This window comes from Carettochelys insculpta, chromosome 3, assembly GCF_033958435.1.
Source record: "Carettochelys insculpta isolate YL-2023 chromosome 3, ASM3395843v1, whole genome shotgun sequence".
Taxonomy (NCBI): domain Eukaryota; kingdom Metazoa; phylum Chordata; order Testudines; family Carettochelyidae; genus Carettochelys; species Carettochelys insculpta.
Window position 1 is genome coordinate 73,845,369 of NC_134139.1, and position 25,073 is coordinate 73,870,441.

At 46.6% G+C, this 25,073-nt stretch overlaps 1 protein-coding gene across 2 annotated transcripts in view; it reads right to left on the reverse strand.

Moving 5' to 3' along the window:
- The window catches only part of ACTN2 (actinin alpha 2), a 125,616-nt gene that overhangs the window by 48,709 nt on the left and 51,834 nt on the right, over nt 1-25,073 (reverse strand). For both annotated transcript variants that reach the window (XM_074990113.1, XM_074990114.1), the window contains exons 4-7: nt 21,528-21,614; nt 19,621-19,708; nt 17,707-17,785; nt 7,888-7,969 (exon numbers count right to left, since the gene is read on the reverse strand). In XM_074990113.1, the coding sequence (XP_074846214.1) occupies nt 7,888-7,969; nt 17,707-17,785; nt 19,621-19,708; nt 21,528-21,614 (336 nt within the window). The remainder of the gene's footprint in view (nt 1-7,887; nt 7,970-17,706; nt 17,786-19,620; nt 19,709-21,527; nt 21,615-25,073) is intronic.

Here is a 25,073-nt window from a genome sequence, read left to right on the forward strand (position 1 = left end):
AACCTAGTGAGGAGGGCTTTAAACTATGTTTGTCGGGGATGTTGACGCAAGCTCTGAGGAGAATGGGGAAAGAGGAGGTTACAACAAGGAGGAACCCTGATTCAAAGCAAGAAAGTAGGCCAATCAGCTAACTACCTAAGGCATTTGTACACAAATGTAAGAAGCCTGGGGAAAAAAACAGGAAGAATTAGAGGTCCTTGTGCAGTCAAAGAAGTATGATGTGATGGGAATAATGCAGGTTTGGTGGGATGATTTGCATAATTGGGGCACTGCCATGGAAGGGTATAAACTGTTCAGGAAGGACAGGCAGGGGAGAAGAGGAGGAGTGGCACTGTATGTAACAGAACACTATAATTGCTAAGAGCTCCAGTATATGGAGGAAGAAAAACCAGTTGAGAGTCTTTAGGTTAAGCTTAGAGGCAGAAGCAACAGAGGTGATGTTGTGGTTGGTGTCTGCTATAGGCCACTAGGTTGAGGAGGTAGACAAGGATTTCTTGAGACAACCAAAAGAAGCTTCCAAATCACAGGCCCTGATTCTCATGGGAGACTTTAATCACCCTGACATTTGTGGGGAGACCAATACAGCAGCACACAGGCAATCCAAGAAGTTTTTGGAGAATGTTGGGGGTGATTTCTTGGTACAAGTGCTGAAGGAACTGACCAGGGGTCATGTGCAGCTTGACCTGCTGCTCACAAACAGGGAAGAACTAGTAGGAGAAATAGAAGCGGGTGGCAATCAGGACTGCAGTGATCATGAGATGGCAGAATTCAGCATTCTGACAAAAGGAACAAAGGTGAGCAGTAAAATACAGACCTTTGATTTCAGAAGAGTAGATTTTGACTTCCTCAGAAAACTGATGGGCCGAATCCCCTGGAAAGCTAATATGAAGGGAAAAGGAATTCAGGAGAACTGGAAGTATTTTAAAGAAGCCTTATTGAAGGCACAGGAACAAACCATCCCGATGTACAGTAAGAAAAGCAAATATATCTGGCAACCAGCTTGGCTTACAAGGGAAATCCTTGCTGAGCGTAAACTCAAAAGGAATGCATGTAAGAAATGGAACTTGGACAGATGACTAAGGAGGGGTATAAATATATTGTTGAAGAATCCAGGGGAGTAATCAGTAAGGTGAAAGCACAATTGGAACTGCAGTTAGCAAGGGACATGAAGGGAACCAAGAAGAGTTTTTACAGATATGTTAACAATAGGGTTATCAGAGAGGGTGTGGGGCTATTACTGGATGAAGGAGGAAACCTGGTGACAGATGAGGTAGGAAAAGCTGAAGTATTCAATGCTTTTTTGCCTCTGTCTTCACAGACAAAGTCAGCTCCCAGACTACTGCATTAGGCAATGCAGTATGGGAAGGAGCTGGGAAGCTCTCAGTGGGGAAAGAACGGGTTAAGGGCAATTTAGAAAAGCTGGACATACACAAATCCATGAGTCCAGATTTAATGCATCCAAGGGTACTGAGGAAATTGGCAAATGTCATTGCAGAGTCTTTTACTATTATCTTTTAAAATTCCTGGAGATTGGGAGAGGTCCGGGATGACTGGAAAAAGGCAAATGTAGTGCCCGTCTTTGAAAAAGGAAAGAAACACAATCCAAGGAACTATAGATCTGTCAACCTCACCTCAGTCCCTGGAAAAATCATGGAGGGGATCCTCAAGGAATCCATTCTGAAGCACTTAGAATAGGGGAAAGTGATCAAGAGTAGTCAGCATGGATTCACGAAAGGCAAGTCATGCCTGACCAATCTGTTTAGCTTCTATGATGAGATAACTAGCTCCGTGGGCATGGGGAAATCAATGGTTGTGGTATACCTTGACTTTAACAAAGCTCTTGATAGTTTCCTACAATATTCTTGCCCTTATGTTAAGGAAGTATGAATTGGATAAATGGACTGAAGGTGGATACAAAGCTGTATAGTTAGATGGGTCCCCGTGTGGTGATCAATGGCTCAACGTCCAGCTGCCAGTTGGTTTCAAGTAGAGTGCCCCATGGTTCACTTCTGGGACCAGTATTGTTCAACATCTTTATTAATGACCTGGATGAGGGGATGGATTGTACCCTCAGCAAATTTGCAGAGGACAATAAGCTAGGTGGAAAGGTGAATACATTGGAGAGTAGGAATACAGTCCAGAGTGACCTAGATAAATTGGAGGATTGGGCCAAAAGTAATCTGATGAAGTTCAACAAGGACAAGTGCAGAGTCCTGCACTTTGGATGGATGAATACCAAGCATTGTTGCAAGCAGGGGACCAACTGGTTAAGTAGTAGTACAACAGAAAAGGACCTGTGGATTACAGCGGATGAGAGGCTGGATATGAGTCAACAGTGTGCCCTTGTAGCCAAGAGGCTAATAGCATACAGTAAACCCTCAAGCTACGCAGGGGTTGCCTTCCTCCAGCCTGACAGTTGTGTCACTGGAGGAAGGCAGGGGGAAGGCTTTTGGCTTGCCTAGCTGTCCGCAGCTGTGAGTAGGTAGGCAAGCTAAAATCCTTCCCCCTGATTTCCTCCAGCCACATGACTGGCGGAAGGCAGAGGGAAGGGACCACAGAGCAGCTTCAAGTTTTGCTTAACTCACATTAAAGAGAGTTATGTGGAACCTGAAGCCACGTATTTCAAGGGTTTACTGTACTGGGGTGCATTAGGAGGAGAACTTCCAGCAGATCTAGAGAAGTTATTATTCCTCTCTACTCAGCACTGGTGAAGCCACATCTGGAGTATTGTGTCCAGTTCTGGGCCCTCAATATAGAGAGGATGTGGATGCATTGGAGCAGGTCCAGCAGATGGCAACAGAAATGGTTAGGGGGCTGGAGCACATGATCTATGAGGAGAGGCTGCTGGATTTTAACTTATTTACTTTGCAGAAGAGAAGAGTGAGGGGTGATTTGATAGCAGCCTTCAACGTCCTGAAGGGGGGCTCTAAAGGGGATGGAGAGAGGCTGTTCTCAGTAGTGACGCATGGCAGAACAAGGAGTAATGGTTTAAAGTTACAGAGGGAGCAGTGTAGGTTGGATATTAGGAAAAACTATTTCAACAGGAGGGTGGTGGAGCACTGCAACGCATTACTGAGAGAGGTGGTAGAATCTCCATCCCTAGAGGTTTTTAAGTTCTGGCTTGACATAGCCATGGCTGGGATGATTTAGTTGGGGTTGATCCTGCTTTAGGCAGGGGGCTGGACTAAATGGCCTCCTGAGGTCCCTTCCAGCCCTAGAATTCTATGATTCTATGATGGCTGTGTACCTCCCTTGGCAGCGAGGATCACAGTGCCATGATTTGCAAAAGGCCTTGTGCCACTCTAAAAGCTTCCGGTGTCAAAAAAAAGCTCATCAGAGTGTGGGCTCTGGCCTTCGACTGGCGTGGACGCATGCACCTCAGGGACATGACCATGGCATGGCAGAGCAGGCACCTTACGTTCCTCATGGCACTTCGATGCTGTGGGACAGTGACCCCTGTCATATCGCTTCTTTTTAGAGGCCACCAGGGATTGGCTCATGTTCCATCTGGCACGGTGAGGCCACAGCTCTTGTTCATGGTACTGGGTCTCCTTTGACTGTACCAAGTCCAAAGACAGCATGCTGCACACCAAGGAGGCGCTGCTGAGTCTCCCAGAGGGGGATACGTCCGGCTGCAATGCCACTTACATGTCCCAGTGCACACCCAGTTTGGAATGCACATGAGCAATCACTCAAAGAAGAACCACAGTTAGGATGTGACTGAAGCTTGAGCATATTGACAATGATGGTCCATTTAACAGCATCCAACTGATAAGGCCAGTAAGTGACCAAGCACTTCATACAGTTTATCAGTGAAGAGGCTCTTTAAGCCTCAGTGCTAAAAACGCTTATTCACATGCAACCACGGTGGGGTTTGGATGATGATGATGTGAAAAGACCAGGGAACGCAGATGAAATTACTAAAGTTAGTTGTAGGATTTTATAACTTAAGAATCACTATGTTTCAGAATTCAGTACAGGTTACTTTTATTTTACAGGGGTTAAAAATTAACTTTTTTAAATGATATATTAAAAGAATCTGAAAATGGATACATATGTGATAGCACTTATTTAGATAATTTTGCATACTAATGATTGTAATAAAGTGCGTTTTTTTCCTTTTAAGGTGTAAAATGGCTGGATATGGAATACTGCTTTTACAGAAGCTAAACACAATATAAAATGGTAATCGACCTTCACATCCATTGAAAAGGAGATGGTAGGTGTGTTGTATAATTACCTTGTATCTTATTTTACATTAAAAAGGATGAGGTGTTGCTTAAAACAGAACAGAGATTTCCAAGAACTAAGAGATGATGAGTCTTGAAGCATCAAATCAATGGTAGAAATCACTGAAGATGTTTTGAGTGGTGTTTTCAAAAGCACCCAGTGCTAACTCTACTGCCATTTATGTTGGTGGAAGAAGGCAGGCCAAGACTAACTTTATTGACTGTTTGGAAATATTCTGCCTTTAAGACTACTCAACTGCCAAGGTACTAAATCAGAATTCACACAATTAAAGCAGCAGATTTTCATATTTTGGCTCCATGCATGCCCAAATTACAGAAGATTGGTTACTTCTAAGGATTACTTTAACATTACACTAATATTATTTGTAGAAAGGCTCTAAAACCTTTTTAAAAGAACCAGATATGGAACTATACATTAAAACTGATCATTAGGAAAGAATGCACCTATCCCTTCATTTATTAACATAATTTGTTGTATGACAACTGTTTGTAAGGTGAAAATTAATAAATCAAAAATGAAATTTTCATTAATTTCAATGTAAAAAATTCTGACTGGTTCCCAACTCCTAAATAAATCACCCCATATTTTCCCCACGTTACAATACTACACAATTACAAAAATAAGAATAGTGCTACTTCATTGCTTTTTTATGACATTTATTACCAATAGCTAGTTCTTAGACAGTGGTGAAGAAAGTGGTGTTGACATGAATTCCATGGGATATTGTGTCATCTTTGGAAAAACTCCATAGTGACTTCAACCTCTTAATTGACGTTTTACCGTCAGCTTTTGAAGTTGAGGGTTGAGGATCAGCTGACGGCGATGAGAAATTAGAAGAAGGTGATGAGGTCAAGGGTTGAAAAAATGATAGAATTGAAGTTTGTACTGCAGCCCTCTTTTTCCTGTCATACAATTCCTGATAGCAGCAAACAGCTTCATGAATTTGTCACTTGCATGCAGAACTCCATTCTAAGTTTGGCTCTTTGTCAATGAGAATTTGTGTAGTTGCCTCCAATGAACTGAAGAATTTGGAGTGTTTTAGTGTCCAGTATTTTTTGTGGTTCATCCAGTTTTTCCTCCTCCTTTTCTGATAACTTTTCTACATCCAGCTGAATTAATTCTTCATTAGTCAATTCTTCACGGTGTGACAACGACAGGTCTTGAACATTGTCTTTGTCTACCGCATTCAATCCTGCCTGAGTTTTCAGTTGCATGATAGAATTTGAATGTCTTTCACATCACCCTCAAAACCATGGAAATCACGAATGTATTTCAGCAATAGCTTTTTCCAAACACCATTCAGGATAATTTGAGTAATTTTATTCCATGCAGTTGTGATATTTTCTATAGCTATCTTGACCTCGTAGTTCTTCCACAACTGCTTAATTGTTGGTTTGTCTTCTCCACCTGATGCAAATACAAGATACCTCATCATCAGATAGTAAGCTTTAAAAATGACACCTTGATCCATTGGCTGAAGGATGGAAGTGGTATTTGAAAGCAAAAAATCCCACTTGAATGTTATTACCATAGTCTTTGACAGTGATAGGGTGACCAGGACCATTACTGAGGATCAACAGACATCTATTATCCAAATTATTTTCATCACAATATTTACAGATGTATGATGAAAGGTAGCGTTTTATTTAATTAGCAAAAACCTGCTTTTGTCACCCATGCTTTCAGTTAGAATGCCAAACGACAGATAATGATGACTTATTTAAGCCTTCAAGTGCCCTTGGATTTTCCAAAGGGTAAATAAGGATAAATAAAGGTAAATAAATAAAGGTAAATAAAGCCTCCTTCCAAATTTCCACCAAGAAGTAACGTCAGTTGATCCTTAAAGGTCTTGAAACCTGTTGCTTTTGTTTTCTCCCTTGAAATAAGGCTTGAGCAGGCATGCTTTTCCAGGAAAGTCCCATTTGTCAACATTAAAGATTTGTTTCGGAGAATATCCTCCTTCGTCAATTATTTGTTGCAATGCAGCCAGGAAAATGTTAGCTGCCTGAATATCAGCAGATGCTGCTTACCTGTAACACGCAGACTATGATAAGGTGAACGCACTTTAAAGCACTCAAACCAAACATGACTTGCTTTGAACGTTATTTCGGCAGTCCCAAATTGCCTCTCTTCCTTGGCTTTCTTCTTCAGGTCCTCAAACAAAGAGAGGGCTTTCTCCCTTATGATGAGGAAGCTCAAAGGTATGTCGCACTCATTATGGCTGTCAATCCAATGTACTAAAAGTCATCCAAGTTTACACAATGTTGCATCCTTGGCCTTTGTTATTCAGTGCAACTTTTAGCTCCACCAATGTACATTTCTGCCATTTCTTTAATCTCTTCTTTCTGCACAAAGATCGTACATGCTGCCGATGCTGCCAAATTCATTGCCAAACATATGTCTTTCGATTGCTGCCCTCTTCAATTCTTTTAATAACTTCAAGTTTGGTAGCCACGGATATTGCCTTCCTCGGTTTCTTGGCCTTAGTGACAGCTTCTGAAGAAACTTTTTTACAAAGTGGATGCTCAGATGAATGTTGATTCTTCTTCATAGCACAAATACATTCATAAATTTTAAAATAGGAAGGGTGGCACGTTACCAGCTGTATATTTGGGGAGGGAGGTGCATGTTACCAGCTGTATATTTGGGAAGGGTGGTGCCACTGAGGCTCCATAGCCACTGAGTAGTCAGCTGCAGCAGGGAGCCCCTGATGAGGAAGTCAGAGGGGCAGGGAGCCACCCACGCTCTCCACGTGGGGGAAAGTCTCAGCCTGAAGGAAAGCTGACGGGAGGGGAGGCCGAGCCTGCCCTTGCTGGAGCAGCATTGAGAAGGGGGCGGCAGGGGGAGCAATGGGGGGAGCTGGCGGTCATGGAGGAGCAGAGCACGAACCCAGCTCACCCCATCCCACAGCTCTGGGTGATCCCCAACCGTGCCAGGGAGACGGGGGAAGAAAGCAGCCAGCTCATCCCCATGGCCAGTTACTTCCTCTGCTCCCAGCTCTAGGTGCCTCATCCTCTTCCAGCTGCCGCCCTGCTCCTGCCTGCCTGGCTGGCACTGCCCAGCTTCTGCAGCCTGCTCGGGTGCTGTGCTCAGCAGCAGCAGTGAGGGGGAGGGCAGGCAGCTGTCATCTGGGGAAGGTAAATCCCGGGGATGGGGGGCAGGTTTGAGGCTGAGAGGAGTTGAAGCCTGTTGGTTGGGGGCGAGGGGAGTTGGGGCTGAGTTCCAGCACCTTTTTTTCCAGAAAAAAAGGACTGGGTTACATTAACTATAGGTCTCTTTTTCAAGTCTTTATTTCAGCAGCACATAACGTTACTTGGTAACCTCTGTGCAACATCTTGTGTTACAGTAAGACTGTAAAAGTCTCTCTTGCCATCTTTTTGTTCTGTTTATGTAATTCTTAGTACAAGGGGATCTTGATCCATGATTGGCACCCTCAGTGCTACTACAAAACAAATATATGGGAAATTCTCCAGCACACAAGAAACAAGAAGAGAGAGATAATGGAAAGGGAACCACAAGAAAGAAGCATCATTGTGATGATTTATGCATAAACAATGTTGAAAATGTATGTTCAAGTCAATCAAGGTTTTACTACCTGGTTCTTATTCAAAGTACATAACAAATTGTAGTTCCCACCTTCTGCGTCCAGCATCTTAGGTATATCGAGATGTTTTTCTGCAATTTCCATTGCAAGGTTAATATTTTTTAGAGGGTCATCCTGCATGAAAGCGAAAAAAAGATCTGGTTAAATACCAAAACTTTGCTTGTAGCAAGAATGGTACAATATATATGCTGCCTGGTCCATAGAAGTCAATTTTCACCACAAAAAGCCAGTGATATTTAGTGTTTTCTAAATAGCTGAACTCTGTGTGTGTGTGTGTGAGTGTTCATGCATGCACACACACACGTATAAATATAATCTGTTTCATATTTTAAGACATCAATAAGCACTGAGATACCATTATGTCATTCACTGTTAGTTTGTTCTTAGGAGATAGAAAAATTATGAATTTGATATGCACATATGCTGCGATGGAAATTCATTACATATACAGGATATCAGCCAGATATGAATATAAGCAAGCTCATAAGCTGACTGCTGGTCAAGCTCACATATAATGACGAACAGACAAAGAAAAGCAAGAACTAGTCTCAGAAATGCATGCAGAGGCTGCTTCAGGAATAGGAACCCTACTGAATTTCAGCTACTCTTTAGAATGAGTAATACCATTAGGTATTGGTTTGGCCGTGATGTTATTTTTATTGTGCATGTACAATGGCTTGCAGAGGTACTGAGAACCTACCACCTCTGTGATCAAGCTAATCATTTCCTTTTTGTTTTGCTTTGTTTTTTAAGAAAAGGCAGTGGAAATATAAGTGGACCTCAAATCAGAAGCATACATTCAGCGTCTCAAATTATGGGCGATGGCTACCATCAAGTTTAGGGTCTCAAATTAAGGGAAGATAATCCTTGGCTTGCCTTGATATCTCATACTAGAGTCTCATACTGAAAGTAAAGCCCATGGCACCAGGTTTCAGCGCCTATGGGCCAACTGACTTGGGTTAAAAGGGTTCAGTCTACTGGGCCATAAGCAGCAGTGTAGATGTTCGCATGGGGGCAGCAGGCTGAACTTTGAGACTCTCCCCTCTGATGCAGGAATGTCTGTCTTTAGACCTGCTAAATCCTGTGAGATTGGACCAACTGACCCCACTTGTGGCACTCAGTGCTGCAAATTTTACTTTGCATTGCAATGTACCCTCAGTGTTTCCCATTTGTGTGAACACTCTCACCCTGAGGTGCCTTGGTTTCTGAAAATACCATTACTGGTGGATGATCTTTTCTTCAGAAGAGATTCAGATTCGCCCAATACACAGAGCTGTTCCTTGTGGGAAACATCTGGGTATCGTGCTGGGACAGAGCTGCAATCCTGGAGAGGGGCCTCGATGTCTCTTTATTTTTTATTTGGGTGGGGGTGTTAATTCAGTGAAAATAGTGAGATGTAACTGACAGCGATTATTCCAAGTTTCAACAAAAGTCTGTATTTCACACATCTACTGAGTAGAGGTATTTATTTTTTTGCCCATTATACATGGGTTTCCAAAACATTAGTAGTGTTCCCAGTGGTACCTCTTTCTAGTAAATATATCATGCTATCAACCCCTTTGAATATCAATATGTTATGAGGAACAGTTTGCATTTGCCTAACCCAAAGATTTTGGTTTATTTGTGTATTATACACAATAGCTGCATTTTCTAACTTTAGTATCGAGTGTATTTCATTATCAACTGCACTATTTCAATTAAAAGGCACTTAAAATGTGGCCAATATTTAAAATCTATGAAACTTTATTTGCAGATATATATTTATGTACATGCAACGCAGATGTGCAATGCATTTAAAATAGACTAAATCTACATGAAACCTATTAGCTACGTCTACACGTGAAGCCAACATCGAAATAGCTTATTTCGATGTAGTGACATCGAAATACGTCTACACGTCCTCCAGGGCTGGCAACGTCGATGTTCAACTTTGACGTTGCACGGCACCACATCGAAATAGGCGCTGCGAGGGTACGTCTACACGCCAAAGTAGCACACATCGAAATAAGGGTGCCAGGAACAGCTGCAGACAGGGTCACAGGGCGGACTCAACAGCAAGCCGCTCCCTTAAAGGGCCCCTCCCAGACACAGTTGCACTAAACAACACAAGATACACAGAGCCGACAACTGGTTGCAGACCCTGTGCATGCAGCATGGATCCCCAGCTGCCGCAGCAGCAGCCAGAAGCCCTGGGCTAAGGGCTGCTGCCCACGGTGACCATAGAGCCCCGCAGGGGCTGGAGAGAGAGCATCTCTCAACCCCCCAGCTGATGGCCGCCATGGAGGACCCGGCAATTTCGACGTTGCGGGACGCGGATCGTCTACACGGTCCCTACTTCGACGTTGAACGTCGAAGTAGGGCGCTATTCCGATCCCCTCATGAGGTTAGCGACTTCGACGTCTCGCCGCCTAACGTCGAAGTTAACTTCGAAATAGCGCCCGACGCATGTAGCCGCGACGGGCGCTATTTCGAAGTTAGTGCCGCTACTTCGAAGTAGCGTGCACGTGTAGACACAGCTATTGACTGATTTGAAAAGTGTTGGCTTGTAGATTCGTGATGATTTGGCAGAAGATCTATTTAAAATGATAGTGAATCCTGAGATGCCAGAGACATCCATCACCCATACTTTAAAATAAAGCTAGTTAAAAATCTCTGTTGCCGCTACAGAAATAGCTCATCTAACTTATCATAGTCAAAAAGATCAGGCCAGTGCCTGTGGATAAGTGCACTAAGAGCAAGGCCATCCTTCCAGCTAGAAGAAGTCCACACAAGATGCAGGGCAGAGAAAAGAAAAGAAGGCATACAGGAGAAACAGATATGCCGCCAAAGAAAAAACACCAAGACAGTTGGTAATATACCCAAATATACAAGCTCAATGGTAGGATCTTTCTGTGTGTGATGACAGCCTTATCAAGGCACATTTTCTTGCGTTCTGTTTTGTCTTCCCACTATACATACACAAATAAGATGGTTTTACTACAGATGTTTGTACACCATGGGTCAAGGTTTCAACAGGCCTTCTGGAAAGTTAGCATATATTATGCACAAGCTCTTTTTAATGCACTAACAGACTGTTTACTCATGCATATGTTTGTGCACAAAAGGTGAGTGCATAAAATTGGAGGTCATGCTGGTGCTATCTGCCTAGTTGGTAATGTTGACATTCTGGTGTAGATTTGTAACTGGGGTAGAAATATTCCAGAAGTGCAAAGAACAAATAGGGGGACAAACAGCTGGGCTGCGTCTACACTAGCAAGTACATTCGAAATTAGAATTGGAAGACTGAGCTCTTTTGAAAGAACCCACGGAGCATCCACACATGCCCCACGCCCTTTTGAAAGTAACTTCGAAAGAACTCCTGCGTTCTTTCAAAGTCAGTCCTCCGTTCTCGGGATGGGAAGAGCGCCCTCCTTCGAAAGATAATTTCGGAAGAGAGCAAGTGTAGACGCTCCGTGGCCCGCTCATTCGACAGAGGGAGTCCTCCATGGCAGCGATGAGCTGGCAGGCAGCAGCGCCACTCACAGCAGATGGAGCTCTATGGTTCTAGTGTCTGGCTGCGCTTAAGAGGACGCAGGCTCCCAGAAACCCTCAGGCAGGAAGCTGAGAGCGTGCAGCCAGCAGTGAGGCCACGCTGCTTTCCAGCTCACCAGCCCCCGCGATGGCCAGCCAGTCCCCGACACCACCTGGACCCATGGCCAGCCACCCAGACCCCCGCCCACCCCAGGGGCCCTCCAAAGACAGCAGGGAGTTGTCCCAGGAGGTGGGCCAGGCCTCGAAGCGTCGAGCCCCCTCCTGGACAGAGGCCGAGATCCAGGACCTCCTCTCCATCTGGGAGGATGAGGAGTTCCTCCAACAAACGGGGGTCCATCTCCACAGTGCAGTCGCCTTCCAGCGGCTGGCAAAGGGGCTGCTTGGCCGCGGCCACCCCACCTGCACACTGAACCAGGTCCAGTCAAAGGTAAAAGAACTGCGGCAGGGGTATTGCAGGACCCGGGATACAGACGGGTGGTCGGGGGCAGCCCCCAACAAGCTGCCCCTACTACAAAAAACTCCACTGCCTCCTGGGGCCAAAGGAGGCCGGAACCCCCACCATCTTCCTTGACACATCGGTCAGTGACACTGAGCCAGAGATGGCAACTGAAGGAAAAGAGCACCCGGGGTCATTAGCCAGCATCAAGCGACTGCGGACAGCATGGCCACTCGACCCCCACCAGTGATGACGAGGGCTCAAGCGAGGGGGCCCTCGTCATCGACCTCCCAGCTGGGCCATCCAGCGGGGTCCCATCCGACTGTGCCTCACCTGCTTTCCTGGAGGGACCCCTAGGTAGGTGGCATGCACACCAGTCTCCCTAGTGCCCAGGGAGGGAGTGTCAGGTCCTACCTGGGATGGCCACAGGCATCCCACACGGCCACCAGCCCAGGTGCGTGTGGACCCTGGACAGCTATGTTCCCCAGGCTCTCAGGGGGATGATGCGCGGCACTAAACACAACATAGATGGGACAGCACTGGGGCTGCCCAGACTTGGAGGGAGCGGGGAACAGCGTGGGGGGAGATACGTTCCCGGTACCCCTGGGGCCACAGGGTACATACATGTACCCTGTGGGGGGTGGCCAGGACATGGGGACCTGCACCTGGGACTAATGGCCCATTCCTCCCTCCCCTTCTGTCTCCACAGCTCCTGCAGCCAGTGGCCGGACCAGCCCCTCCACAGAGGGTGAGGGGGAGTGGCCCGCATCCTGAGCCGGGACCGTGTGGGGTTGCCACCGGGCCATCTGCCAGCACCACCAGGGCGGCGACGATGAGGTGGGGGGGACTGCCCATACTGCAGCTTTGCAGGACCCTACTGGCATGCTGCGGGAGTGGTTTTGCCATGGAGTGGCAGGCCTGGGACTGGGTTATGGCAAACATGGATGCCCTGACCCGGACCATGGTGGGCCACCTAGACCCAGCTGCCGCCCCATCGCAAGCCACTCCCGCAACCGTCCCCCCCCGCCCCCCACCCCACCAACCCTCACCCCCCGCTTCACCCAGCCGCCCGCCCACATCCCCAGTCCCCAGGTCAGCATTCCCACCCCTGCCCTCAACCACCTCCCCAGTCCCCCGGTCAGCCTCCCCACCCCTGCCCTCAACCACCTCCCCAGGCCCCCAGTCAGCTTCCCCACCCCCAACCTCAACCACGTCCCCAGCCCCCGGTCAGCCTCCCCACCCCCGACCTCAACCACCTCCCCGGTCAGCCTCCCCACCCCTGCCCTCAACCACCTCCCCAGTCCCCCAGTCAGCCTCCCCACCCCCCAACCTCAACCACCTCCCCAGTCCCCCAGTCAGCCTCCCCACCCCCTGACCTCAACCACCTCCCCAGGCCCCCAGTCAGCCTCCCCACCCCCAACCTCAACCACATCCCCAGCCCTTGGTCAGCCTCCACACCCCCGACCTCAACCACGTCCCCAGCCCCCGGTCAGCCTCCACACCCCCGACCTCAACCACGTCCCCAGCCCCCGGTCAGCCTCCCCACCCCCACCCTCAACCATGTCCCCAGCCCCCCAGTCAGCTTCCCCACCCCCGACCTCAACCACCTCCCCAGTCCCCCGGTCAGCCTCCCTACCCCCAACCTCAATCACCTCCCCAGCCCCCGGTCAGCCTCCTCACCCCCCGACCTCAATCACCTCCCCAGTCACCTGGTCAGCCTCCTCACCCCCGACATCTCCTGCCCCCCCGGTCTCCCCCCCACCCCATCACCTGCAGTGAACCCCTCCCCACAAGCCTGACCTCTCTGCCCTTGTCCCAACCCACTTGCCCCCCCGCATCTGCCCTGATGCAGCTAGCCCATATGTTGATGGCCAGGACTGGCCAAAGTGCAGCTATTCCCCCGCCCCTCACACCTCCCATGCCGACCCCAGGGAGCCCGCAGGGGCCCCTCCTCAGCAGCACCCCTAACTCCCCGTGCGACCCGCCCCAGCCCAGCCACGACAGACCACCCAGACCCGGGGGAGAAGGGGCAGACGTGGGTGATGGGGATTCCATCCCTCAACTCCCATACATGAATAGGGCTTTCCACCCTTACCCTTGGCCCTCTCAGGGCCCAGAGGGTGACCACCTGGGGCCGCAATGCCACTGTATATAGTTCCCCCCAGCCCCCCTTTCTGTGATACCCCTCCCTGTACATCAGTGGCAAAGTAGTATTGGTTAAGTAAAGTGTTAATTTTGTGGTTCCATCTGGGTCCCCTGTGCATGTGTGGGGGTGGTGGGGTGTGCATGGGGGGTGGGTTGTGCATACGTGGGGGTGGTTACTGCGGTTCCCACTCAAAGACCTGGCACAGGACCTCCCGCACCCGCACCCCATCCTTCTGGGCCTGGCGGCATGGGGCAGCAAGGGGCTGCTCATACCTGCACCTTCCCTCAACAGCCCACTTGTGCACGAATGGCTTGTGCTTTGCCTCCATGATGTTGTGCAGGGCACAGCAGGCCCCAGCCACCACCAGAACACTGGGGAGGCCCACTTCCAGCCTCGTGAGGAGGCATCTGAAGCACCGTTTCAAGCAGCCAAATGCCTGCTCCACCATGTTGCGGGCCTGGTTCAGCCACTCATTAAAAATGTCCTGGCTGGGCTGTGTGTGTCCCGTTTATGGCCTCATAAGCCAGGTCTGCAGGGGGTAGGCCGCGTCCGCCACAATGCAGGGTGACATTGTGGTGTCCCCAGTGGGGAGCTCCTGCTGGGGGATGAAGGTCCTCTTGGCCATGCGGCGGCCCAGCCCTGAGTTCTGGAACACCCTGGTGTCATGGGCACGGCTGGACCAGCCCACACAGATGTCCTGGAACCAACCGTTGGCGTCGACGAGTGCCTGCAGGACCACGGAGTGGTAGCCCTTATGGTTTATGTAAGCCCCACCGCTGTGCTCTGGGGCCCGGATGGCAATGTGTGTGCTGTCCAGGGCCCCGAAGCAGTTTGGGAAGCCCAACTCCTTGAAGGCCTGGATGGCCTCATCCAGGTCCCTTACACGCACCAGCTGCTGCAGGAGGACCCTGTTCATGGCCTGGACGACCTGCAGGGAGTGGGAGGAGGATGCACTCATGAGCACGGGGTGGGGTGTAGTGTGCCCAACCATCTCTGTCCCCTGTAGGGCAGGCCTCCCCGGGACCCCTGTCCCCGTCCCTGTCCCATCCCCGGTGGAGGCTACCCTGTGGCCCTCGATGGTGCCCCATGCTGGAGTGCCCCCCATCCCCTGGCCCCCGCATGCGCATGACTTACCTTATTGAGGACGGCCCCAACAGTGGCCCTGCCCACTCCGAACTGATGGCCAACGGATCAGTGACTGTCCGGAGTGGCCAGTTTCCAGAGGGCAATGGCCACCCTTTTCTGGAGCGGGAGCACTGGCCTCATGTGGGTGTCCTGGTGCTGGAGGGCTGGGGCAAGCCAGTGGCACAGCTCTAGGAATGTCCCCTTGGTCATCTGGAAGTTCTGTAACCACTGGTCATCGCCCCAGTCCTCCAGCACCAGCCGGTCCCACCAGTCGCTACTTGTGGGGAAGCTCCACAGGCGGTGGATGCCCCAGGGAACCGGCTGGGGACATCGCACCCTCTGGATGACTTCCAGGGGGGTGGCTAGTAAGTTGACTGCCCATAGCCACTGCTGCGTGGCGGCCAGAACCACAGCCAGTGCGCTGGCCATGGCCTCGATGGGGATGGGGGGCTGCTCGGGTTTCATGTGGGCCCGGGGTGCCTCCTCTGATCTCAGTGTGCGAGCCTGGGGACAGGTGGCTGGCCCTTGACATGTGCAGGATGATGTACGGGATGAGGGGGGCCTTTAAGGGGATGGCGGGCCGTGGTCCCAGAAGGGCTCATCCGCCATTCGACCCTGCATCAAAAGCCGTTCTTTCAAAAGAGTGCCCTGCATAGTGTGGACGCTCATTTTCGAAACTGCAGTCCAGGACTTTCAAAAGAGCAGATCGCACCTTCGGTCTCTGTTTGTCTGTCTGGATGCTCCCTTTTGAAAGAACGGCTTTTGATGTTCTGTTTTGAAAGCCGTCCTTTCAAAAGGGGGCTGTAGTGTAGATGCGGCCCTGTTGCAAATCATTAGCCATACATAAGGAGAAATACGAAATCCTGCTCCTCTTACTCACTCTTATTCACCTAGGATTTACCAAATGTCTTGGTGCTCAGATTATGTGTTTAAATTAGTATTATAAATCAACTGACTGTCTATTATTACATGCCTTGCAGGCCTCAGCATAACTTTTCAATACTTATAAACCGAACAATCATTTTTTAAAAATTGTTTCATTTTTATAGCTCTTTTTTTCCCTCAAAGTTTTCCCATAACCATCCATTCCTTTGCAGAATCTATTTACCATGAAGAGCAGGGAATGAAGAATCCTGTGTATGACTTAACAGTCTGTCTGTCTCTCAAACAAGAAGTGTTTGCTAGCATCTTAAAAGTTAAGACAATAATGGGGTATGGATAGACTGCAATAAAAAAACTCACAACACCAAGTCTCAGAGCCTAGATAAATTTGCCTTCGCTCACAGAAGCTACGTCTACACGTGAATGCTACATTGAAATAGCTTATTTCGATGTAGCAAAAGCGAAATAAGCTATTTCGATGAATAATGTCTACACGTCCTCCAGGGCTGCTGCCATCAACATTCAACGTCGACGTTGGGCAGCACTACATCGAAGTAGGCGCTGCAGGGGAGCGGCTACACACCAAAGCGGCCCACATCGAAATAAGGGTGCCAGGAACAGCTGCAGACAGGGTCACAGGGCGGACTCAACAGCAAGCCGCTCCCTTAAAGGGACCCTCCCAGAAACACTTGCACTGGACAGCACAAGATCCACAGAGCTGACAACTGGTTGCAGACCCTGTGCATGCAGCATGGATCCCCAGCTGCAGCAGCAGCAGCAGCCAGAAGCCCTGGGCTAAGGGCTGCTGCACAGGGTGACCATAGAGCCCCGCAGGGGCTGGAGAGAGCGTCTCTCAACCCCTCAGCTGATGGCTGCCATGGCGGACCCCGCTATTTCGATGTTGTGGGACGCGGATTGGCTACACGTGCCCTACTTCGACATTCAACCTCAAAGTAGCGCACTATTCCCATCTCCTCATGAGGATAGCGACTTCGACGTCTCGCCGCCTTATGTCGATTTCGAAGTTGGCGTAGCTACTTTGAAGTAGCCGGCACGTGTAGACGCGGCTAGAGTTTGGGTTGTGAGGCTAAAATTTGCTGGAGCCCAGACCCTGAGACCCTCCCACACCCAAACACAAGCCCAAAGGTCTACTCTACTGTTTTCAGCCCTGCAGTCCAAGCCAGCTGCAGATGTGCTATGGATCTTTTGGAGTACTGCAGATAGGCTCATCAAGTTTTCTTCTTGTCTGGCAATGGAGTAGACCTCTACTTGTAGTTTCATTATATAGCACTGGAAACTGACTGTAATTCCCCACAAACTGAGATGAAAATACTGCATTCCTCTTTCTTTTCTAGCATTGCCCATCTGTTACAATCCAGCAAATCAAAGTGCTTGTCCCTCATCCACAGGCTGCCTACAATAGTTATTCATAACACCAATAGCAGAGAATTTGGAATATTACATTCACTTTGCACTGGTATAAATTAACTCCCAAGATGCAAAGCAGTGGAGAACCGGGCCCAATATATGTAAACTTAGCTGCCAACATGGGCAGGGGCAGATAGAAGAGGGGAGGTTCCTTTTTCCTTATAAAGCATTTCTGCAGGAGCTTGGAAATCCATTCAGTTTTAGTAAGCTCTTGTCAGCTCATTCTTAAGGAAACATGCCAGGCAAAGAGGAAGTGACGCAGATCACTGCAGATCAGCATGCTGTGCCACCCACACTGATGACCTTATTTAGCTTGGCGTAGTCAATAAGATCAGGTCGGTGTCTGTGGATAAGTGCACAGAGTGCAAGGCCATCTTTCCAGCTTTACAACAAACAATAAAAAATAAAATGGAAACATAAGTTAATACAATCATTACAGTGCATAGTTTAACCCTCGCCTAATGTTCTCCTACATGTATGCAGGCCCACATTGCACAACAACAATTAAATCCCATGTGTCTACCCTCACTATATGGTTCTATGAGCAGCCTGTGTACTTACTCTGCTATAATTTATATCAGGGAGGTAGCCGTGTTAGTCTGGATCCTCGAGAACAACACAAAGTGTTGGGGCACCTTAGAGACTAACAAATATTTTGGAGCATAAGCTTTCGTGGGCAAAGACCAGCTTCATCGGATGCATCTGACAAAGCAGGTCTTTGCCCACAAAAGCTTACGCTCCAAAATATCTGTTAGTCTATAAGGTGCCCCAGCACTTCGTGTTGTTCTCTATAATTTATATGTAACTCCAGAGATATTAAGACCACTGACAAGGAAGAGTGAAGTCTCTGCTCTACAACTTTAGCTAGGGCCAGCTGGCTTTCACCTCATGTGATCCCACACAGAGTATTAGCCCCTAAGGTTGCAGGTTCATTCCCTCATGCTTACAACCCAGGTCTGTTAGTGTTAAAAGTGGTGGCTCATCCAGGATGAATTGCTGGAAGGTTTCAGAAGCTTGGGATGCACTTCCTCATCTGAGGGAAGTATGTAACCCCAAAGGCACTGAAGCCAGTGTCAAGGGAGAGTGAAGTCTCTGCTCTACATCCTCACTTATGGCCATCACTTTTAGCTCATGCCGTAGAGCAGACGGTGTTAGCCCCTCCAGTCGCAGGTTCATTCTCTCCCACTGATGACCTGGGTCCCTCAGCCTTACGCATATATTTCTTATTGCCATACAGTGGGGTTTACATAGTGTACATTATGTAAAATGAGCCCTGAGTTGAAATGGTTAGTTTCCGTGATGGTCCAGGACAAAAGAGAATATCGGTTCTGTTTTCAATGCATGTGCATAACTTTCCATTATATTTATGGTCACATATGTATCAAGGGACAAATGAACCTATGCAGACTCAACTAGTAGAACCTGCTTGTTAAAGACACTTTCAATGTCACTTGTATCATACAATTATAACACCACAACTGGGCTTTTCTCAGCAGAACATACAGTTGTAACAGGAAAAAAAGCTTAATTTATTTCTACATATTATGGCTCTTATCCAGAATGTCGCTGAACACCTGCACTTCCACATCTTCAGTGGGAGTGTCAGATAATAATGGAACTATCTCTTACATCCATTTAGGTATCATGTGAGAGCTAGTTTACAGAAAAAGGCCCTGATCCTGCAAGATATTCTATTCTTGTGGACCAATAAGACTCTGCATGGGCACATGGGTCAACCTGTGTAAAACAATTTGTAAGATTTGAGCCTTTTACTGTACAAGACTTCTGTGACACGAAAAGTTTTTAGAGCTGCTGTCAACCTGACTTCAAAATGTACAAGTAAAGACAATTCCCAGATAAAGATTCAATAAGTGTTACACACAGAAGCCAGTCATCCAAAAGGTAAAATTCAATCAAAATAAGTGTCATATTATTTTAAGAAAATATTTCCCCTAATCCAAGATACAGCATGGAATAATAAAACAGTCTGGAGCATACTCTGTGAAACAAGAGTTGAAGAAAGTACAATTGATACTTTGAATATAATCTTGAATTTACATCAGGGTTTTGCCAATAAACATTTTTTCCTAAAAAATAGTAAATCATCCAGTTTAAATATTGAGGACCTAATGATGTTCTTAGTTACATTTACACTATTGGGAACAGAGTCTGATGCAGAACTCTTGCATTTTATCCCTTTATTTTATGTGATCTTACCTAAGATGGAAATTCTGAATGTTCACATTTCTGTAAGGAGCAGTTTTCCTTTGACACCACAGCAGCAGACCTTCTTTGGCTGAAGTCTCTGTAAAGGATCCATAGAGAAAAAGAATGAAAAGCGCTCAGGTAAATAACACCCTATTATTTTAAATAACCTGCACAATCTGGAACTGGTTGGGGCTGGGGGCGGGTTGGTTTTATGTGGTAGATGTTGACGTCTCAGTCTGTTTCCCCTAAGTCAGCTGTGAATATAACAAAAGTACCACCATCTTAACAGGAGCCTTTGTTGACCCATTCAACACACAAATCAAGGACTGAACAGACCCCGTAGATAGAACTCCTCTCAAGACTAGAGGTGGGCTCCTCTTGACACTCACTGCCTGGGCAGTGTGGGAAGCTTGCACTACCGTTGCTTCTATGTTATCCTTTCTGTGGCTGTCATGAATGAAGGTTTGTAAAGGGTTTAACCCAGAGAGAGTGGGTTCTCTGTGGGAAGCAGCCAGGTGAGCCAATGGGGAAAGGGATCCTTTTTGAATGAAAACAGTTGCCTGCTGAGGAGTCTGTCTGTGGCTGGAGTAGGAAGAGGCCAAGATGATGGCACTTAAGAAGGCTTAATTCCATTATATATATCCTGGCCACATCACAGTCAGTGCATAAATATGTAAGTAGAAAGAAAATGCTTAATTCCTGTGCCCTTAGGAAAGGTCTGTGTATTTTCATGCCTAGACCAAAAGGGTAAACTGTCAGATTACAGATTAATTCTTCTGTTTGTTTCCAAGTCTCTCCTAAGGGTGGGGTGAAGCTTGCGGCTACCCCACAGGGAGATATCCAAGTGTGTCCTCCTGGATTTTAAGGGGGATGGTTACTTGGTGGTGGTGGAGGCAATTACCCGCCCCCCTGCAGAGTCAGAGAATCTGTGGCCTTGGGGAGCTTTTTTTTAGCACAGCCTACAGAAGCAAGTTCATTTTGAAGCCCCACTTGGGCTTAAAGTTTTTTTTAGCTCAGCCTATAGAAGCAAGTTCATTTTGGGCCCCACTTTTTGCACTCTGAGGCTATGTCTACACTAGCCAAAAACTTCGAAATTGCCATGCAAATGGCCATTTTGAAGTTTACTAATGAAGTGCTGAAATACATATTCAGCGCCTCATTAGCATGCTGGCGGCTGCGGCACTTCGAAATTGACACAGCTCGCTGCCGCACGGCTCATCCAGACAGGGCTCCTTTTCGAAAGGACCCCGACTACTTCGAAGTCCCCTTATTCCTATGAGCAGATGGGAATAAAGGGACTTCGATGTAGGCGGGGTCCTTTTGAAAAGGAGCCCCATCTGGATGAGCCATGCGGCAGCGAGCCGCGTCAATTTCGAAGTGCCGTGGCTGCCCGCATGCTAATGAGGTGCTGAATATGCATTTCAGCGCTTCATTAGTAAACTTCAAAATGGCCATTTGCATGGCCATTTCAAAGTTTTTGGCCAGTGTAAACATGGCCTGAGTGTCAGAGTTGGAATCAGCTCTGACAGTGGCAAATTAGTTTCTAGAGTGGTCAGTGGCATTTCTCACAATTTAAAACTTATTCAGGTGGAGAGACATTTGACCAACAATACCGCATAGCCAACACATGAAAATGTCCTTCAGACTAACTGCAAAGCACATTCCAGAGTTGTACAATTACCCAGTGACAGTGAAAGAAAAACAAATACACACTAAAGGTGCAGCAAAAGTTATGAGGTGCTGAGAAGGAAAGCAAAAAGATCAGCAAGTTCACACAGACAGACAATCCTGTCAATTGGATGTTGCACCACTACACAGAGATCCAACAGTCTGACTAAAATAGATTGTTTAACATGTCAGCTAAGTTGATGTGCTTTGCCTTAACTATATTAAAATAGCCAGAGGTAAATTCTTACCTTCAACAGAAATGTCCTGAATAGCAAAGCGAAGGATGATGGTCCATATCATACCCAGGGTCATTTTTACATTTCCATCAACAATTTCTAGGTTAAAAAATGGAAACCAGGATTCACAAAGTACAGTTTGCAATGTGTCTTCTTACTTTCATCCTGTGCATCCGTTATACTGCCAATTACATACTTCTTAACCTACACAGAATGTCTGCTTGTTGGATTTTCAACAAGCTCATGGTTCGGCTCAGACTAACTAGGCTTGAAAATTACTTACAGATAAGGTTGATACTTTCCTACTAAAGGGTTTTGTTCATCTTTCTCAGACCTTCACCTTTCAGGCTGACTATTCTCTGTTTTGTCTCTGCCTGGGGAAAGAACTGTCTGTAAAGACTCATCTAAACTTAAAAATTAATCTGGAATAAGTTCTTGTATAAATGTAAAGAGGATTAACTTTTCTGATTGACTGCATGTGTGCACACTCTTTGGCCATGTCTACACTTACCTGAAGACTGGCATGGCTGCAATCAATGTAGTGGGTGTCAATTTAGCAGGTCTAGTGAAGACCCACTGAACTGTAGGAAGAACACTCTCTGGTCAGCTGAGATACTCCACCAAAAAGAGAAGAGTAAGATAAGCTGGTGGGAGAGAGTCCCGCATCAAGAAGACACCATGATAAGTCAACCTATTCTATGTCAACTTCACTTACATTATTCATGTAACTGGAATAATGTAACTTAGGTTGACTTTCTGCAAGAGTATAGGCAAGCCCTTATTCTGCACTCTTATTCTAGGATACGAGCATCCACACATGGAGCTCACTGAGAGCAGACAAACCCAAAAGTTTGACCAAAATTAGTCAAGCTGTTTTTAAATACAAAGCAAATGAAAAATTTTGTGCAATTTTTTTAACAGCTCACATGCATTAGCGGCATAGGAACCTGAAATCTGCCATGGAGATGCAGCGGTAAATCTTTTTAAACACCGAAATGATTAACTACCACAGTTCCATTTTCAAAGCAACTTTGGAGACTAAATTCCATTGATTTTTCTATAAGATTTAGGCACCTAGGCTGTGTCTACACTACAAAAATAACATCAAAGTTGAGCATCTACACACAACTTACTTCGAAGTTAAACTTTGAAGTAGAGCACTACTCCACTCCCAGGAATGGAGTAAGGACTTTGAAGTTGGGGTCCCAGTTAACTTCAAAGTAAGGGAAAATGTGTGTAGACTCTCTGCTGGCTACTTCGACGTAGTGCCTAACTTTGAAGTTAACTTACAAGTTAGATCTTAGTGTAGATGCACCCCTAACGTTTAACTCGCTTCTGAGTTCAGGACTCAGCTCTTACACTTTAGACACAAACTGAAAATGTTACCAGTTGTCATGAGGTAGGATCAGATTTTCAAAAGTGGTCAATAGCTTTTAAAAGTGCCTTTAGAGAACAATTAAACTTGCTTGTTCCTGGGCACTTTTTAAAATGTGGCCATAGTTACATGTGCAACTTTTGGTTCTCTGCTGAAAATTCATTTTGATTTGGCCAAATCATAAGGAATTTTTTAAAAAGTACTTTGTTTATGTTCACTGACTTATTACTAATGGTGAACATTCATGTATCAGTCACACTCTTCTAAATATACAATGGCAATGCTCACATGCACATAAGTAATTTGAATGGCATTTTTATGCCTGTGGTTTTAAAACAATTTAGGACACCAACACTATTTACCCAACCCAAATCAGAGGATTTTCCCCCTCTTTCCATATGGTTTGTGGAAATAACTCCCAAGGTGAATCCCAAAACAATGACATTTTAACAGGAGCAGCAGAAGATCATTAAAAGTGCAGAGAGCCCACCAGTGCATGAACTGAGGCCCTAGCCTCATGCCACCCCTTCTCCCAGAACCACTACCCTCTGATCACTCTTCTTCGACCCTTCCCCCCGGCTCAACCTTACAGCCAGTAACAAATGGAATAGCCCAAACTACCACTTTTAAAAGTGGGGACCCTGCCCCACTGGCTTCCCTGGTTCTTGTGTCCCACCACCGGAACATTTATTTTTGTAGCACAATAATCAGTATTAAAAAGATATCTGGCTTCCTAGTCTTCCACTTCATTCTTTGGTGGTTTCATCTACTTTTTCCAAGATTTACAGCCCTCTTCCCAAGACTCCATGTGGAACTGTGACCACCACCATCCAGGACCTGAAGAGCCTGCTGAAGATTACCATGAATTATACTAAAACTGAATCACTAATCTGTGCAATATGGGGATTTTCAATATTCATGGGCATGTTGATTGTCGGCCAATTAGTGTATTTGCAGATCTGCACAAGTATTAATGTGTTAATGTGCTGAATTTGAATATAAAAGCCAGCTCGGTTGTTTCCCTTTCCAGAACGGTGCGATAATTCCTTTTCAGTAACACACATACCTTTAGTAACAGAGAGTAAGCCGTGCTAGTCTATACACTATCAAAACAAAAAGCAGTCAAGTAGCACTTTAAAGACTAGCAAAATAGTTTATTAGGTGAGCTTTCGTGTTTTCTGGGCGAGTTTTTTCATGTAGTTGATGGATCTCCATTCCAAACGGCTAAATGAAGTAAAAAAAAGCTCACTTAATAAACTATTTTGCTAGTCTTTAAAGTGCTACTTGACTGCTTTTTGTTTACGTACCTTTAGGTCATTGACAGAATGCCTCATTCCATTAAAATGTTGACTAACTGGTTTGTGGATCTGGAGCGTTTTAATGTCTGTTTTGTGCTCATTGACCCTTTGTCTATTGGACAGACTTCTAACTCCCTTAGACAAAGGGTGAATGGGCACAAAACAGACATCAAAACACTCCAGATCCACAAAACCAGTTAGTCAACATTTTAATGGAATGGGACATTCTGTCAATGACCTAAAGGTATGTGTGTTACTGAAGAAGAATTATCGCACCGTTCTGGAAAGGGAAACAGCCGAGCTGGCTTTTATATTCAAATTCGGCACATTAACACATGGTTTAAATCGTCATGGGAACTTTCTGAGTCACTATAGGGGCTCGTCTGCATACTTGGCTCAGTCTAATTCTTGACCTTCCCCCCCACCCCTCCACTCTCTGATTTGCTCACCTTGATTATCTTTTTCTGATTTGTCCTTCTTGCTCACTGTTTTTGGTTCTCTGTGCCTTAAATATTGAGTCTGTTCTGGTCTGGCTATGGTCTGAAGAAGTGGGTCTGTCCCACGAAAGCTCACCTAATAAACTATTTTGCTAGTCTTTAAAGTGCTACTTGACTGCTTTTTGTACTGATGGAACAGACTGCTTCAAGGCAAGTGTGAAGCTTTCTCCCAGCCAGGAACTGTGTTGGGGAGCTGCAGCCTGCTGGTGAGACCCTGCAGGAAAGGAACTTGATCTGTGTGTGTTAGAGTGCTACAGAGGCCAGCTCCAGGTCAGAGACCCTGGTCAGTTGGTTGCTTTGCCTGGATTGACACACACAACCCTGACCAAGCTGCCTGCAAGCCAGTGAACAACAGATGTATGCCACCGCAAGCAAGTAACTGGAACTT